Below are 16,966 nucleotides of genomic sequence, written 5' to 3'. Positions count from 1 at the left end.
GAGCAAATGGGTGTGGTGTGTGCGATGGAAGAGGGAGTTACAGATCTAGGAAGGACAAAGGCCAGGGAACCCTGTCCCACGGCATTGGAAAAAAGTATCCGTGTGAACTAATGGTTTCATGAGTTTTTTGAGGAGAGGAGGGAGCAAGTGTCTCTTTTAAAATATGTTTTAATTTTGTTAAAGTGTAAATATCAATATTAACCATCATAACCATTCTTTAAATGTACAATTCTGTGGTGTTATTTACTTCCGCATGTGCAATCAGTACGACCATCTATCTCCAGAACTTTCTCCCCTTCTGCAACTCAAGCTCTGTGTTAAAGGCTCGCTCTCCTCCCGCTTCCCCAGCCCCTGGCTACCACCATTCTCTGTGTGTCTCCGAATTTGACTACTCCAGGTGCCTTGTATGAATGGAATTATAGTAATTGCCCTTCTGCTGAGTATTATGATACATATAAAGTGAAAGAAATATAGATGTCATTACGTGTCTGTGTTGAAGGGTGACAAAACATGCTATCCCGTAATATGCCCCATAGGCATAAGGATTAAATTTTTGAGTAAAGTTACTTGCAAAACAGCAGAGGTGAAAGGACATTCTCATTTCTCCTTTTCTTCCTGCAAACAGGAGATACAAACTCCCATATGGAAGATGTGTTCTCTGCACCAGAAGGATTCTTATCAAGTTAAGACCTAGAGAATTATATGCCATCAGGCCTTGTTGAAATAATTCTTATCTTCCTTTAGCCTCCCCACATTTTAGTTTACTTTTCCACAACTGCCTCTCTTGTTCAACTTAATATAAAAGCATGTAGGTTTAGCCATTTCTTTGTCTTCATTTCCTTAGGAGGGCTCCAGTGTCACTTAAAACTTACGTAAGTGTATATGCATTTCTCCTGTTAATCTGTCAGTTTAATACCCCAGTTTAATTCTCAGGCCCAGCTGAAAATCTAGGAGGGTAGTTACAACTTTGTCTCCCCTACAGTGCGCATATATACATCTGCATTCATGTACCCCCACCTCTTCTGTCCTGGAAGGGCCTGGAAGCAGAGACACGGAAGAGCAGTGAACACATCTGTGCCCAGATCTTGGTTCCTAAGGACGGCACCTTTCTCTACTAAAGAAACTCTTTTCGAAATGGCTATTTCTAAGGCTTGGCCAGGGAAAGTATATGATGTGCCAGGAACAACTTATTGTGTCAGAGAATGTGCTGGGCATGTTGGACAGCTGCATGAGCTTGCCTGAAGGGCTCCGCACTGAATCTGGGGCAGGGAGAGTCATGCATGACAGGACCATCAATCCGCAGGAAGCCACGAAGCCATACTGATGTTGTCTTGCTCTGTGAGGGTTGCTATAGCAAAAATATCATCACTTGGGTGGCTTAGAAACAACAGAAACTTATTTCTCAAGGTTCTGGAGGCTGAGGAGTCCAGGATCAAGGCACCAATTTATTAAGTTGCCTTGTGAGAACCCATTTCCTGGTTCAGGAATGGCCATGTTCTCATTGTACCCTCACATGGCTGAAGGGGTAAAGGAGCTCTCTTGGTGCTTTTATAAGCACTGATCCCATTCATGAAGGCTCTGCCTTCATGATCTCATCTCTTCCCAAAGGCCCCACCTCCAAATACCAACCCCTTGAGGATGAGGTTTCGCCACAGGAATTCGTTGGGGGTGGGGAAGTGGACACAACATTCAGTCACTAGCAGATGTGAATCATGAAATGATTGAAATGAGAAAAGTTTGATGAACAACATAATATTTGCATAATTTCCAAGCACCTTCCCACAAAGGCTTTACTAATGAAAAAGGACAAAAAGATAACTCTATTGTGGAGAAGGCTGGCAGGTATCATGAGTCATGTGATCCAAGTCACCATAACCAGTGACAGGACACATCAAGTTCATGGGCAGCTTGATAGAATGCACACAGTGTCACTTCTGTGGGTCTTCTGCCCAAAGGGAATAACTTGAATGTCCTCCAAAGCATCAAGGTCTTGAAAGACAAAGAAAGATGAGGAACCATTCCAGAGTGATGGGGACAGACTAAAAAGATATGACAAGCAAATCAAAGCAGGTTCTGAACTGTATCCTGTGACACAGGGAACATGGAACCACAGGCCGAATTTGAAGGGGTCTGAAGGTCAGATGGCAGTAGGGTCTCAGTGTTGAGTTCCTGATACTGACGAGTGTAGATGGATGTCCTTTTTTACAGGAAATACTTAGTATTATACTTATTATTCAGAGGTGATGGTGAGGCAGGTCATAGTAGGATGCAGGCAGATAAAGTTCAGAACCCTTGTAAATTCAAAAAAAAAAGCCCCAATCCAACTCAGTCTCTTAGATAGACCTCAGCTACTCTGACTGGTTGTGCCCTATGCAAATGAAGCATTGAACTTTCAGCCAATCAGAAGTGAGTTGTGATGTCATTAGTTCAGTTATCTATTGGAGAGGGGGACTTCCTCCTCTCAGGAGGAAATATAAACCCCAGACACCACAGCCCAGACGTTATTCTCCTTGGAGCCCCCACTGATTAGCAGGCACTTCCTCTTTTCACTCATTGAAAGAGCTTTGCTGGTTGCTGCATACTCTTGTCTGCTGGCTTCATTCTTTATCACCTCCAATATGCAATACTGGGAAAAAAAAATGTTCTGACAAGTAACAATGGGGCTTCCTACTGGCAATTTACTTACATAGGGCTGTATTTGCAAATCTGTATGTTTGCAATTTTTTCGAGATATTTAAGTGCTATAAACATATAGTGAGTCTTAAGTACTTTTAAATGTTTTCATACTGTTTTTAAGTAATAAGAATCATATTTGTAAATTAAATTCAAAAGTCTAAATTGTTATTCAATTATATACTTTAAGTTGGAATCACAAGGCTATTCAGTTAGCTATTTTAATATGCCAAAGTTCTTTAAAACATTGCATATACTTAATACATCAAAATTAATATATTTTAAAAAGATCATTTTATAACCATCCCACTAGGATGACTATAATACAAAAGATAGACAATAATGGGTATAGCTAAGGATGTGGAGAAATTTGCACCCTCATACTTTGCTGGTGGGAATGTATAATAGTGCAGCTGCTATGGAAAACACATTAGTGTTTCCTCAAAAATCAAACCCAGAGTTACCATAGGACCCAACAATCCCATTCCTTGGTATATACATGAGAAATGGTAACATAAGTCCACACAAAAATTTATACATCAGTGCCCATAGAAGTATTATTCATAATAGTTGAAATAAATTATTCATCATCAAAATGTGGAAACATTCTAATTATCTATGAACTGATGATGGATGAACAAAAGGTGGTATGTCCATACGATGGGATATCATTCAGCTGTGAAAAAGAATGGAGTACTGATAAGATGAACCTTGAAAACAGCGTAAGTGAAAGAAGCCATATACGAAAGGCCTTATGTTGCATGATTTCATATGATATGTCCAGAAAAGACAAATCCATGGAGACAGAAAGTAGTTTGTGATTGCCAGAGGCTAGGAGGAGGGAAGAATGGAGAGTGACTGCTAATGGGTGAGTTTTTTTTTTTTTGAGGGGGTGGTAAATGAAATGTTTGGAATTAGATGGTGCTGATGGTTCTTAGGTACTTTTACCCTAAACATCTTTGCTGCAGACATTTTCACTACATAGCTAATTGGCGATAAGGCAATTTTGCCATATGTCTTGCCAATGGGTTTCAGTCCCAGACAAGTTCACTATGGATTCAATGAGACCAAAAAATGACAATGGAACATTCTTGGATGAAAGGGTTTATATCCAACTTTATTCTCATGGTGGCAGGTCAATCACTAAAATCCCATCTACTCATAGCAAGTCTGAATGCAGGAAGCTGCTCTCTGCCTCTGGGCCTCTCTGCCCCTGCAACAGTGAGTAATTTCAAAATATTCGTATAAAAAACCCATGCCAGATAGCTTCACTGGTCAATTCTATTCAATATTAAAGCAATCCTACACAAACTACAAGAAAAACTGAGGCAGAGGAAACAATTCCATAATTATTTTATGAGGCAATTATTTTTCTGATGCCAAAGTCACACAAAGATATCGCCAAGAAAACTATAGATCTTCATGAACTTACATGCAAAAATATTTAACAAAGTGTTTAGAAACTGAATCCATGCTGTATGCAAAAATGATTTTACATCATAACCAAGTGGGATTTGTCCCTGGAATGCAAGGTTGGCTTAATATCAGTAAATAAAATTATGTAATAAGAAATGAGTCCACACAAAGACTTATTGGTATCATTCTAATTGGATGGAAACATCTCAAATGTCCACCAACAGATGAATGGATAATCAAAGTGTGGTATGGTCTTACGATGGATTGCTACTCAGACAAAATGAATGATTGACTGCTACAAATACATGCATAAACCTCAAAAACATTGTGCTGAATGGAAATTAACCTGACAGAAAAGAGTATGTACTCCCCTTGTTTTATACGATGTCAGAGAAGGAAAAACTACATCATGGTGGCAGATAGCGGATCAGGGGCTGCCAGGTGCCAAGGGTGTGCTTGGGAAGGGGCGATGGACATGTCCTGTGCCTTGATGCTGGTGTCGGTTGAACTGTATATGTTGATCAGAATTCTGGGAACTGTACACCTGGAAAGGGTGAATTTTGTTATATATACATAAATAAATTTGATATTAAAAACAACCTCAATAAAGTATGTATTCCAATTTCCCCCAAAATATATTGAGGCATATAGACAATTATAGAAAAAAAGACTGGAAGGAAAAACACAAATATACTAAAAGTGATCATTTTGGGATCATGAAGTGGATTTTAAATTTGCTATGTAAAATTCTGAAATAAGCCTGCATTCATTTTACAATCAGAGTGGAGATTATAAAAAAGGTAAAAGCAATTAGCTGACATAGGTGCTAGGAATTCACTGCAGTATTGTTTAGATGTAGCAGATGATATTACACAAAAAGACCTCCAGGAAGGCTTGTTTTACTCCCTAAGATGGAGCACCAGGCAGCCAGCAAACTGAATGAAGCTGGAGAAGTACATATTGCCAAGTGACGAAACCTCTGTTAGCGGATGAAGGATGCTGTTATTTATGCAAAGGGACCGATAACTTGCACATGCATGTGTTTAGAAGTGCATAAAGATTTTTGGAAATTTATACAAGAAAGGAAGACAAGGGCAACAGTTTTCTCTCATGAAGGAAGACTTTCTTGTACATGTATATACCATTTCTAAAAATTTGAATTGACAAATATGTAAGCAGTTTTAAGTTCAGTACAAACTTTTTTTTTACTACACCATTTGAGAATAAGTTGCTAAGATGCTTCCTGATCACCTTCAAATTCTTTATTGAGAGTTATCTATAAACAAGAACATCTGTTAAGGCACATCTGGTACGTGGCTCCAGTTCTTCAATTAGGTAATAAGTTATCCATTCGTGTTTGTTTCCCGAATTTCACTGTCGCCTATAGGGTTGTGCAACCGACACCAGCATCAAGGCACAGGACATGTCCATCGCCCCTTCCCAAGCACACCCTTGGCACCTGGCAGCCCCTGATCCGCTATCTGCCACCATGATGTAGTTTTTCCTACTCTGACATCGTATAAAACAAGGGGAGTACATACTCTTTTCTGTCAGGTTAATTTCCATTCAGCACAATGTTTTTGAGGTTTATGCATGTATTTGTAGCAATCATTCATTTTGTCTGAGTAGCAATCCATCGTAAGACCATACCACACTTTGATTATCCATTCATCTGTTGGTGGACATTTGAGATGTTTCCAGTGTTGGTGATTATAAATTAGGATGATAACAATAAGTCTTTGTGTGGACTCATTTCTTATTACATAATTTTATTTTCTGATATTAAGCCAACCTTGCATTCCAGGGACAAATCCCACTTGGTTATGATGTAAAATCATTTTTGCATACAGCATGGATTCAGTTTCTAAACACTTTGTTAAATATTTTTGCATGTAAGTCCATGAAGATCTATAGTTTTCTTGGCGATATCTTTGTGTGACTTTGGCATCAGAAAAGTAATTGCCTCATAAAATAATTATGGAATTGTTTCCTCTGCCTCAGTTTTTCTTGTAGTTTGTGTAGGATTGCTTTAATATTGAATAGAATTGACCAGTGAAGCCATCTGGCATGGGTTTTTTGTACGAATATTTTGAAAATTACTCACTTAATTTCTGTACTTGGTATAGATGTCTTAACATTTTTCATTTCTTCTCTATTCAGTTTAGATCATTTCAGGCTTGCTAGAAATTTATTCTTTTTATGTAAGGTGCCTGACTTGTTGGTCTCAACTCATCCATAATATTCCTTTGTAATCCTTTTTATTTTTTTGTAGAGGCATTAGGGGTGTTCCCACCTTCATTTTACATGCTAGTCATTTGTGTCTTCTCTCTTTATTTCTTGGTCAATCTAGCTCAGGGTTATTAATTTTTGTTGATCTTTTCAAAAAGCCGAATTTGGTTTCATTGATTTTTCTCTATTGTTTCATTGATTTCTACTCTGATTTTATTATTCCCTTCTAATTAATCCGAGTTTGATTTATAGTCTTTTTTTCTAGCTCTTTAGGTGGAAACTTAGATTATTGATTTTAGATCTTCCTTATGTACCTAAAGCTATAAACTTCCCTCTAAATATTGATGTACCTGCATCCTATACCTTTTGTTATTTGTGTTTATTTTTATTCAGCTGAAGATGCCTTTTAAATTCTCTTTTGATTTCTTCTTTGACACATGAATCATCTACAAGTGTGTTATTTACTTTCACATACTTACAAATTTCCTAAATTTGTTTTTGTGGTAAGTTTCTAATGTAATTCCATTATTGTTGGAGAACATACTTTGTATCATTTCAATTTGTCTAAAGTGATTAAGGTTTATTTTATGGCCTACCAATGTTCTACACTGGGGAATTTTCCAACTCTGCTTAAAATAATGTATATTCTATTCTAGGTAGAGTTGTAGCTGTTAGGGCAAACTGGTTGATAGTTGTTATATCTCCTTCTATATCATCATTAATTCCTGTCTGGTGTTTTTGAACTACCAAAAAGTGATAGTGAAGTTTATAACTATAATTGTTAAGTGGTCTATTTGTGGTTTAAATTCTGTCATGTATTTTGGTATCTGTTGTTAATGTACATTTTTACTTTATATATATAGATATATGGACTTGATATATTGTAATGTATTAACTCTTTTATTATGAGTTATTACTCTTTGTCTCTAGTAAAATTCTTTTTCACATCTATCGTCTGATATTAATTTTGTCTTTCTAACTCTCTTATGGATACTGTTTTCATTGTATATCTTTTCTCATCCTTATACACTCAACTTATTTATGTCTTAGCTCTAATGTGTGTCTTTTGTACACAGCATGTACTTGGATTTTGCCTTCTCATCCAGTCTCACAAGTATCTGTTATCTAGTGCTTCTTCACAAATTATCCCATAACTCAGCCCTGTGACATAATGAATATTTGTTATCTTACACAGGATCTGAAGTTAGGAACCTAGGAGTGGCTTACCTAAGAGGTTGTTGCTCTGGTTTTTCATAAAGTGACAGTCCAACTGTCAGTGGAGATTGGTTATCTACAAGAAGGTTTGGCAAGTCTGGCTGTGGGCCAAACCCACCCATTGCCCGTGTTAGTAGGCACAGGCTATGTGTTCAGTCAGCACAGGCACAGCCTGTTTCACAGCCTAAGAATGGTCTTTCTATTTTTAAATAGCTGAGAAAATTTAAAGAGATGTAGTATTTCATAACACTGAAAAAATATGTAATTTCAACTTTGTGTCCAAAAATAAAGTTTCATTAAAGCACAGCCATGCTCCTTCATTTACGTAGTGGCTGTTAGAGAAAAAGATTGCAACCCCTGTCCTGTTTTTAAGGCTTGATCAGGACTGGAGGAACTCCTTCCAAGAAGGCTTACACATACACACACACACACACACACACACACACACACACACACACACACGCAAGCATGCACACATGCACACACACACACACACACAGCTTTTGGGAAGAGTTGTCAGGTTCTTGTCACATGGAAGCTGTCATAGTACTGTCTGAGAAGTTACTGATTCGTCTCCGAAGACTGACATAGCATCACCTCTGCCATATTCTCTTACCACTCATACCAACCTGGTACAAATTGGAAGAGGACTATACAAGGATGTGAATACCATTGGTGCCAATTTTGGAAGCTGACTACCACAGACAACCTCTGAATTTTGATTGGAATGTTTATTTCATTCACATTGGATGTAATTATTGATAGACTTGACTTCATGGTTGTATTTTGCTAAATCAACACACAAGGGACTTGGAAAAGAATAGTTGAATGGATGGCAGATGTAAGTGGACAGATAGAAAGATGAATAGATAAATGAATGTGTAAATAGTGGAAAATGGATGGAGGAATCAATCACGAAGAAATAAATGGATGAATGGATAGACTGATAATGCAAGAGTGGATGAACAGCTGAATGGAGGGATAAATGGGCCTAAAGGCAATGAATGGATGGATGGATGTGATGGAAGGTAGAAAATTGTATGGTCAATTGGAGGAATTAAGAGATGATGAAAGAATGAAAGTTGGATGTAAGGATGGCTGAATGGTTAGAACCATGGACTAATAAATAATTTGTTAGATGTTTGAATGGTTAGATGGCCAGATAGATGGGTGAAGGGTACAGTGATGAGTGGACAAACAGTTGAATAGATGGACTGATGGTGTATGAATGGTTGGATGTTTAGATGGATGGATGGACATATGCTTGGAGAGATGTTTGGAAAGACTGATGGATGATGAGATGGGTGGTGGGGAGATGAATGGTGGGTGGATGGATAAAGGTTTGGATGAAAGGATCATTGGAAAAAGAGATGGTTAGGAGGTGAGTGCCTAGATGGTTGGATGTTTGATGACTAGATGGATGGGCCTTTCATCGGAGGGATGAATGGAAACTGATGGATGCTGAAATGGATGATGGAGAGTTGGGTGCATGGATGGATGAAAGGAATAACAGTCTGTATGTATAGTGGTTAAGTGTGCAGCCTTGGGAGCCAGACCACTTCGATTTGAATCCTGGTTCTTCCAGTAAGGGCTGGGTGACCTTGGACAATTGGCTTTATTTTTCTTTGCCAGTGTCCCCATCTTTTACAGAGGGGTGATAGTAATAGTTCCCACCTCCTGGTGGTTTTGTGAATAAATTGTTACACATAAGGCCCTAAGATCACTGTCTGAGGCACACCTACATTTCTTATGACGGGAGGAGGGACGGACAAATAACTGGCCGGCTGAGTGGACAGGGCATGACCGAACCTAGGAAGGAAGGAACAGCGAGGGAGGTGAATGGAATCACATCTAGTCATGAGACACCCTCAGACATTTTATTAGGGGCTCAGAAGGGAGTCCTACAGGATCTTTTTCTCTGTGTTTCTAGGGGTTATGGCCCCAGGAATAGATCAGACCTGGACATAGGACAAGGTGACATCACCATGGATCTCCAGCATGTCCACCTTCTGAAAGGCTGAGAGGCGATAGGAGAAGTCGAAGAGGTGCTGCCCGTTGGCAAAAACCTTGAAGCGATCTATGCCACAGCGAATGGACAGCTGCAGGGAGAGGGAGGCCTGAGGCCAGGGCCCGGACACAGGCTTGGGAGGGAAGAGGAGAAGGGACCCCAGACTCACGTCAAAGAACTGCCCAGGACCAAACGGATTGTGGGAGATCTTCCTCTCCTCAGACCCCCATGAGCCATTCAGGTAGCTGTTCCGAACCAGGACTCCTTCCAATGGGCGGGGGTTAATGTGCAGAGCCAGGTCCCCTGAGGATGCTACTTTGAAGTTGATGGAAAAGCTGGGGTCCGAGAAGAGGGAGGTGGCAGTCAGACAAGAGCCAGCACTGGGCTCTCTAAGGGAGGAGGGAGCTGAGGCCCGGACTCCTGGGGCTGAGAGAGGAGGCAGGCTGAGGATTCCCACCTCAATCTAGATTCTGTACCTGTTGCATGTGGGGGGTACATAGCCCTTGACTATGATGGTTCGTCGGACTGTGAGCTCCCTTTGCAGTCTCCGCATAAATGGCACAGGCTGTGGAAGAGAACATGGGGTCGATCAGCAGCTCTAAGGTCACCAGAAGCCAGATGCAGGGACACATTTTCAACGGGCACCCACTCCTCTTCGGAAAGATCCCCAGACCCCATCCCTGACCCACCCTGGGACCAGCTCCATCCGCTCCCCACCTTGCACCTAAACATCCTCAGCTCACTCTATGTCCTACCCCCTCAGGACTCCCCGAGGATCAGGGTGCGCCCCCACCAACATCGGTTCCTGCTTCCCCACCAATCACCCACACAGAGCCCTAAACCCCTGCAGGACACCTTACCGGGTTGAAGACTGGGGGTCCCTCCATTGTCTGTGAAGTGAGGAAGAAGAAGTTTTATTCTACAATATTGGACAATATTTACCACACACCTACTACATGCGGGTGTATCTCTAGGTGCGTGATCAGTACAACTGGGGACCCAACCTCTCTGACCCACCGTTATCACGGTCCCCACCCCCACAATGGCCACAAAACCCTCTCACTCACAGGCAGGATACTTGGCTGTTGGTTGCTCTGTCCTGGACCCTACATGGACAAACGGAAGGCAGGAATGGTGAGGGAGTCTGGGGTCCTGTGGCCACCCCAGGACCTCCCCAGCCACTGAACCCCTACCTCAAGGGCAAACCCATCATCACCAGCAGGTACTCCCTGGGTCCAAGGGAATAACCCTGGGTATCCTGGGCACGGAGGGAGAAGGAGGCAATGACAGGGTCCCTAAATTAGGGTTTCAGGGATGCATGCCCCCAGGCAGCCCACCGCCACTGTCCCAGGGAACTCTGGGGCCACAGGTGGCAACCAGGTGGCTCATTAAGGACATGACCTTATGGGGTGTAGGGGTGCCCAGGGCACAGTGAGCCTCACTCTGCCCTTCAGGATATCCTGGTCAAGCTATTGTTGTGCCCTTCCCTGTCCTGGCTTCCTGCTGACCCAGGGCCCTCATCCGGGCCTCTCCTGCCCTCACCCTAGAAGCCACACAAGGCGCACACTCCTCTGAGCGCCCTCCCAGACCCACCCAGCACCCCTGCTCATCTCATCCCCAACCTTCACTTGCCCCTCACACCGTGTGCCCAGCACGGGGCAACCAGGCGTCCTTGGCGCCACGTTCCCACCTCTGCCTTGTCTGTCCCAGGCCCTCTCAGACTGCGTGTCTGTCTCTGTGTCTCTCTGTCGCCCACACCTCATTGGTGGTCATTTTGCCTGGACCACCTTCCCTTCCCTAGAGAACTCATGCTCTTTCTCTCTGTTTCCTCCTCTTTCTAACGAACCCCTTTCTGCCTTGACTGCCATTTTAAGCAATATACTCTGAAGGCCTTTCGAAATAGCTTTATTGTGTTTTCCTTTTTAATAAATGTTGATGACGCCAGAGAGTAGAACGTACTGCGGGAGGCTGTGGCCGCCTCGCGCACAGAGACACTCCCCACACGCCCCCATCAGGGAGGCGCAGGCGCGGGGCCAGCACAGACCCCACTGCCTGTGGTCAGAGGCTCCTCCACTTGCCAGCTTCTGACCCTGGGCGACTTATTTAAGCTCCCTGTGCCCAGTTTCCACATCTGTAAATGGGGCTGAAGGACATCAGAGTCCTTTCCCCGTGGAATTGCTGGGTCTTCCAGGCTGGGACACGTAGAGCCCTCAGTGGAAGGGCTGTCAGGGGCCTGGGGTCTGGGCCGCTTGCTCACAGTGGGCCTGGGAGTGGGGTTCTGGGCGTGGGGCGTATGTCTGTTCAAACTTCCTGAATGTCACCCTCCGGGCCTTGACTGCCTGCAGCTAGCATCGCCTGGTGTCATATCTGTCTTCCCCGTGAGAAGCCTCCGTCCCCTCTGGGCCCGCGCGTCACCCAGCCGGGGGACTGCCACTGAGGAGGAGAAATGCACGTGGGCAGGAATGAGAGAAGGCAGGCAGGCGCGCAGAGAGGGAGGTGGCCCACACCTGGTTTGGGGCAGGTGGGCCTCCAATGAAGTTGATTGATTGAAGCTCCAAGTCGCCATCCACCAGCAGGTGTGTGACCATCTGCAGGGGTATGCGGTGCCCAAACTCATAGAAAGGATCTCCATTTACCACCACCTGGTCGGCAGGGGAAAGGTCAGAGTCAGCACCCCTGACCTTGGCGAGGCAGAAACAGGAAGCAGGGAACAGGGGATCTTCTTAACTTGGGCTCAGAAGTCCTGGGGATGAGCTGAGATAGCCTCAGAGTCAGGGACCTTGGAGTTTGCATGTCAGAGGTCAAGCCAGGGTCAAAGGTCAGCTCACAGGTTAGTGAGTGGGAGAGGAGAAGGAGGTTAGTCTGGGGATGGGGATCAGGAGAGAATCAAGTCTAAGTCCTGGTTTTGGCACCAAATGAGCTGGGTTTGAGGTGTAGCTCTGACATGCCTTAGCTGTGTGACCTTGGGTTAGCCACTTCCCCTCTCTGAGTCTTTGATTCCTCATTTGTACAGTGGGGCTCACACTCGGACGTCTGGGTAGATTAAACCTGGCATGGCACTCAAAGGCACTGTGCAAATCCTGTGTAGGCCAGTGTCCTGTAAGTCACCACAGTTCCATCCCTAATGCTAAGCGGTGGGCAGGGGCTTGGGATCCAGCTCCCAGGACCGAGTCCTTCCTACACGCTGAACACTTCACACGTGGACGTCAACATGGCAATTCTCTCAACAGCTCCGTGAGGCAGGGAGAGGGACCGTCCCTGCTGTTCAGGAAAGCTGAGGCTTCAGGCAGCAGTGACCAGCTCAAACTCACACACTGGGGACCCACAAAGTGCAGACTCCACTCCTTGTCTGCCCGACCTCAAACCACACTGTGACCCTCCGTGATGTGGGGAGAGATCTGGTGCCCAGAGGAGGGCAAATAAAGTCCAGGCAGGTTCTCCCACCAGGAGATTCATCACGTGGGTCATTTGAGAATGACTGTGCACAAGGATGTCACTACAGCACCATTTATAAGGAGCCAGAAGTGGGGATGGACTGAGTTGAGAGTGGGCACTCAGAGTCCTGCACAGCCACCAGAAGGCACAGAGCAGGCGTGACAGAGCAGCCCGGGGCTCCAACACCGAAGTGATGTGTGAGCAAAGGAGCAGAAGGGATGGCACAGCTCCAAGGACAGACATGCTCAAATCACCAAAGACATGGGGACCATCCAGGCTGGGAGAGGTCAGGGTAAAGGCCACCTTGGGACCAGGGGCCAGGGAGGGACGTGAGGGGGTTGGGGACTGGAGGGGTTCAATTTCTGGCTAGGCACTGGGTGCACGGGTGTTTCTGTTTGTGAGAAACCAGGAGCCGTGCCCATGGGTGTGCACTTTATTGGGTGTGGATGCACTTCTCACATAGATAAAAAGATGCTTATGCACTAGCCATCAATCACGATGTGTGGGTTTAATATGGGGCCTGATCAAACCAGCTGTAGCTAACAGCGAGCGATGGCATTTACATGGTAACTGGAACACTGGCTGGCTGTGTGGGGGCATGAAGGAAGGCCTGTGAAGTTTGTAGGTGTGCTCATGGCATTGTAAGTGTGTTTTTAAAACAGAAATATTTATGAATGAAATTATCGGAAACCTGGGATTTTCTTTTAAATAATAGGGGAGAGAAAGTGTGGGGTAAGGCTGAAAGCCTAGGTGCTTGAGTAACCACTGCAGAGCCCCAGGCGAGGAGAAGCTCACCGTGTTCTGTGCTTCCTTCTGTTGGAGCAGGGCTCCCTCTAAGAAAGAGCAAAACTACACACTTCACAAGAACACAGAGGAATGGGATGATAAGATTAAACAAAAGGCTCTCTGTGGGTAATAGGAATGAATAGACAAGAAAGAAGAAAAAAAAGTCAGGTAGAAAGGGCACGGGTGGGGGGGAAGGGAAGGGAGGCCCCTCACTGGGGCTCTGACCTTGTAGTGCTCGGTGAGGACTAGGAACACCAGCTCGAAGGGGGTGCCCTTGTGGAAAGGCATGCTCCTTTTCTTCTCTTCTTTGCCCCACTTGCCGCCCTGGTACGAGTTGAAGACCACCTTGTCCCAGCCATCAAAACGGGGATTGAAGTGGAAGGCAATGTCATCTCCAGAGCCATGCCCCGCCACGAAATTCACAAAGAACCTGGCAGGACAGGAAGGGCTGTGCTCCTGGCCCCATCTGCCAGCTCACAGGGCCTCTCCGTCCCACTGTGTTCCAGGGTTCCTGACACGAGGCACCCTTGGCACTGTTGACTCAAAGGGGATGGGGAGGTCAATCGTGCCCCTGAACTCCAGGAGCAGATTCCCTCGGCCACTCCTTTGCTCGCTTCCTTTCTTACTGGGCTGCCCTCCCCGCCCTGCAACCCCTGCTCCCCGCACCCCACCACTGCCTCTGCCCAGCTTCAGATAGGACTGCAGCTGGGACTCCTGCATTTCCACATTCACCTTGGGTCACGCACAGTCCTAGGAAGCCTACACCTATCAGTTCAGGCTTCTCTGTTCGTTCCTGAGTCCCACAGGCCACTCCCCACGTGCAGCCAGAGGGAAGGTACACCGAGTCAGAGCAGGTTCCACACCGCCCCTCACACCAGCAGCCCTGGTGATTCCAATGCGCAGCCACACACCTGTCCCAGGGCCTTTGCCCTGGCTGTTCTTTCTGCCTGGCACACCTTTCTTCAGATACACCCCAGGCTCCCTCCCTCATTTCCATCAGCTCTTTCCTGAGAAGTTCCCTTCCCAGGGAAGCCTTCCTTGGTCACCCTATATAAAAGGGCAATGCCTCTCCCCACTCCCCTATACCCACTCCCCATCTCTCTTTCCTCCTTGCTTGTCTCCATGGCACAATCACTATCTGACATATTATATATTTGACTTATTTATTTTTTTGTCAGTCTCCTCTACTAGGATCTCAGCTCCATGAGGGCAGAGATCTCTGTCCTGTTGACTGCTATGCCCCAGTGCCTAGGCACAAAGTAGGCACCGAATGAGCAAAGAAACAATGAATAAAGAAGCTCAATCCCATGTGGTCACAATTCAATTGTTCTTGCCATTTTAAGGCCATACAAAAAGCTAAGATTCATTTTAGCACTTATCTCCCAGTTCTACATGTTTTACACATTGAATCCTCTAAATAGTCCCGTGGTACAGATGGGATCTAAAGCAGAGAGGTACTGTGCCTTTCCCAATCACACAGCCAGTGACACAGCTGGTCCAGCTCTGAGCCTGTGATCGTAATGCGTGCTATCATGCCTATCAGTTCCAATCCAATGTCCCAACTCTGGGGCCACCCTCACGGCAAGCCTCCCAGGCCAGCTGGTCTTTGGCCATCCGGTGCAATGAAAGCCCCTGCCCCAGCTAGGGTGGAGGAAGGGAGGAAGGCCTCCACCCAGGCAGGAGACCCCATTTATAGACCCCCTCCCAGCCTGGCCTGGCATGGGGAACACTTACCTCTTCATGTGGTCCTTAGCCACTCCCTGGATGTAAATGGACATTCCGACACTGAGGCCACCTGGGATGGGCTTGTTGTAGGGCAGAGTCTGGGGAAGGGGCCAAGTGAGGGGTCTCAAAGGCCATTTGCCTATTGCAGACTTTAACCCTCTAGAAGCTCCCCACTCCCTTAAGCAAGGAAGAGGAAATTAAGGGGTAAGAGGTCATTGTGAAGATGAAGAGGGCCAAGAGTTAGGTATGGCCCTAAGTAGCATGAGGGTCAGTCAGGGTAGGAATAAATCAAGCTCCAGGGTCAGTATTGGGTAAATCAGACCCAAGGATCAGGTGGGCTCCTCCACAGATCAGGATGAGAACGAATTGGTATGTGGGGGTCAGGGTAGAACTAAACCAGGGTTTGGGGTTAGGGCGTGGGCCAGAGTCTCACCGGATTGTAGATGGGCTGGTAGCCCGGTGCAGGGACATAGGCCATCTTGAGAGGCTGGGCTGGTGGTTTGTCCTGTGGGAAGAGCTGCAGGAGTGGGGAATGGTGACAGATGGCAGGTGGTGGGTGGCTTTTATACCTGAGGGTGTGGGAGTGGCTGGCAGGGCAAGGTCGGTCCACAGGGTCTCTCATCTGGACACCCTGGCTCACACCTTTTTCTAAGGTACCCCTGTCCTCCTTCTTTTACTAGGATCACTGGTAACCACCCAGAACCCAGATCATCTGGGCCGGGCCTGGGGGACTCAGATCAGGACCCCCTCCTCTAGGCCCTTCTGCAAAGAGGAAGCACTAGTGAACTTGGACCCTGCCAGGGCCTTATCAGAACCCATAAAAGCCTGCCCAGATCTTTGTTAGCAGGGTGAGGCCAGAAGGGTTGGGCGGGACAAGGCTGCAGGAGTGGCCCAGGACAGATGGGCAATGGAAGTGAGTGAAAACAGGGAGAAAATGGGTGCTCCTGACATTCCCGGGAGCTGTGAAAGGACATAAATTTATTGCATGCCTTTACCATGTACATTCTATCGTATATATAGTGGTTTAGGTCACTGACCTCAGAGTTTCTGGGCTCAAATCCTGCCTCTGCCACTTTCTGGCTGTGTGATCTTGGGTCAGTACCTTAACCCCAATTTGCCTATCTGCCCATCAGTAAAATGGAGATATTAATAGTAAAAAACCTCACAGGGTACTTGCAAAGAATCATTAACAAATTTAGAACAGGACTTGGTGTATATAGGAGGCACTAAATTAATGCTTAGTCTCTTGTACTCATTCCAAACATAAATCCAGGCAGTTGGAATTATACATCTGAAAACCTGAAGCTTAAAGAGAGAAAGCTAGATAGCAGTGGAACTCTAGCCAGAGTCCAGCACCAGATCCCACCATGCTATGCAGAGAGCTGTGCCAGGCAGGGTGAACTGGCAGAGCGGCCATCTGTAGCTATTCAGCCCAGAGGAGGCCATGTGACTTTGTTTGCTCCACCCCTGGCAGACTTC

At 45.5% G+C, this 16,966-nt stretch overlaps 1 protein-coding gene across 1 annotated transcript; it reads right to left on the bottom strand.

Moving 5' to 3' along the window:
• Positions 1-9,396: 9,396 nt before the first annotated feature.
• On the bottom strand, positions 9,397-16,070 carry LGALS4 (galectin 4). Its single transcript, XM_017673906.3, has 9 exons — positions 15,921-16,070; positions 15,497-15,585; positions 13,988-14,192; positions 12,049-12,183; positions 10,609-10,647; positions 10,402-10,431; positions 10,018-10,106; positions 9,711-9,876; positions 9,397-9,632 (listed from the first exon to the last, which is right to left on the bottom strand). The coding sequence occupies exons 1-9, from the start codon at positions 15,963-15,965 to the stop codon at positions 9,486-9,488; spliced, it is 945 nt and encodes a 314-aa protein (XP_017529395.2). The 5' UTR covers positions 15,966-16,070; the 3' UTR covers positions 9,397-9,485.
• Between the last annotated feature and the right edge of the window lie 896 nt (positions 16,071-16,966).

This window comes from Manis javanica, chromosome 17, assembly GCF_040802235.1.
Source record: "Manis javanica isolate MJ-LG chromosome 17, MJ_LKY, whole genome shotgun sequence".
NCBI classification, from domain to species: domain Eukaryota; kingdom Metazoa; phylum Chordata; class Mammalia; order Pholidota; family Manidae; genus Manis; species Manis javanica.
This window is presented reverse-complemented; position numbering and strand designations above follow the sequence as displayed.

Bases quoted from the DNA above. Each gene is read 5' to 3' on its own strand.
- LGALS4 (XM_017673906.3), bottom strand. From the start codon at position 15,965: ATGGCCTATGTCCCTGCACCGGGCTACCAGCCCATCTACAATCCG. The intron at 14,193-15,496 runs GTAAGTGTTCCC...CTGTCCTGCCAG, and splicing joins GCTAAGGACCACATGAAGAG to GTTCTTTGTGAATTTCGTGG. The intron at 10,107-10,401 runs GTAAGGTGTCCT...TCTCTTCCACAG, and splicing joins GACCCCCAGTCTTCAACCCG to CCTGTGCCATTTATGCGGAG.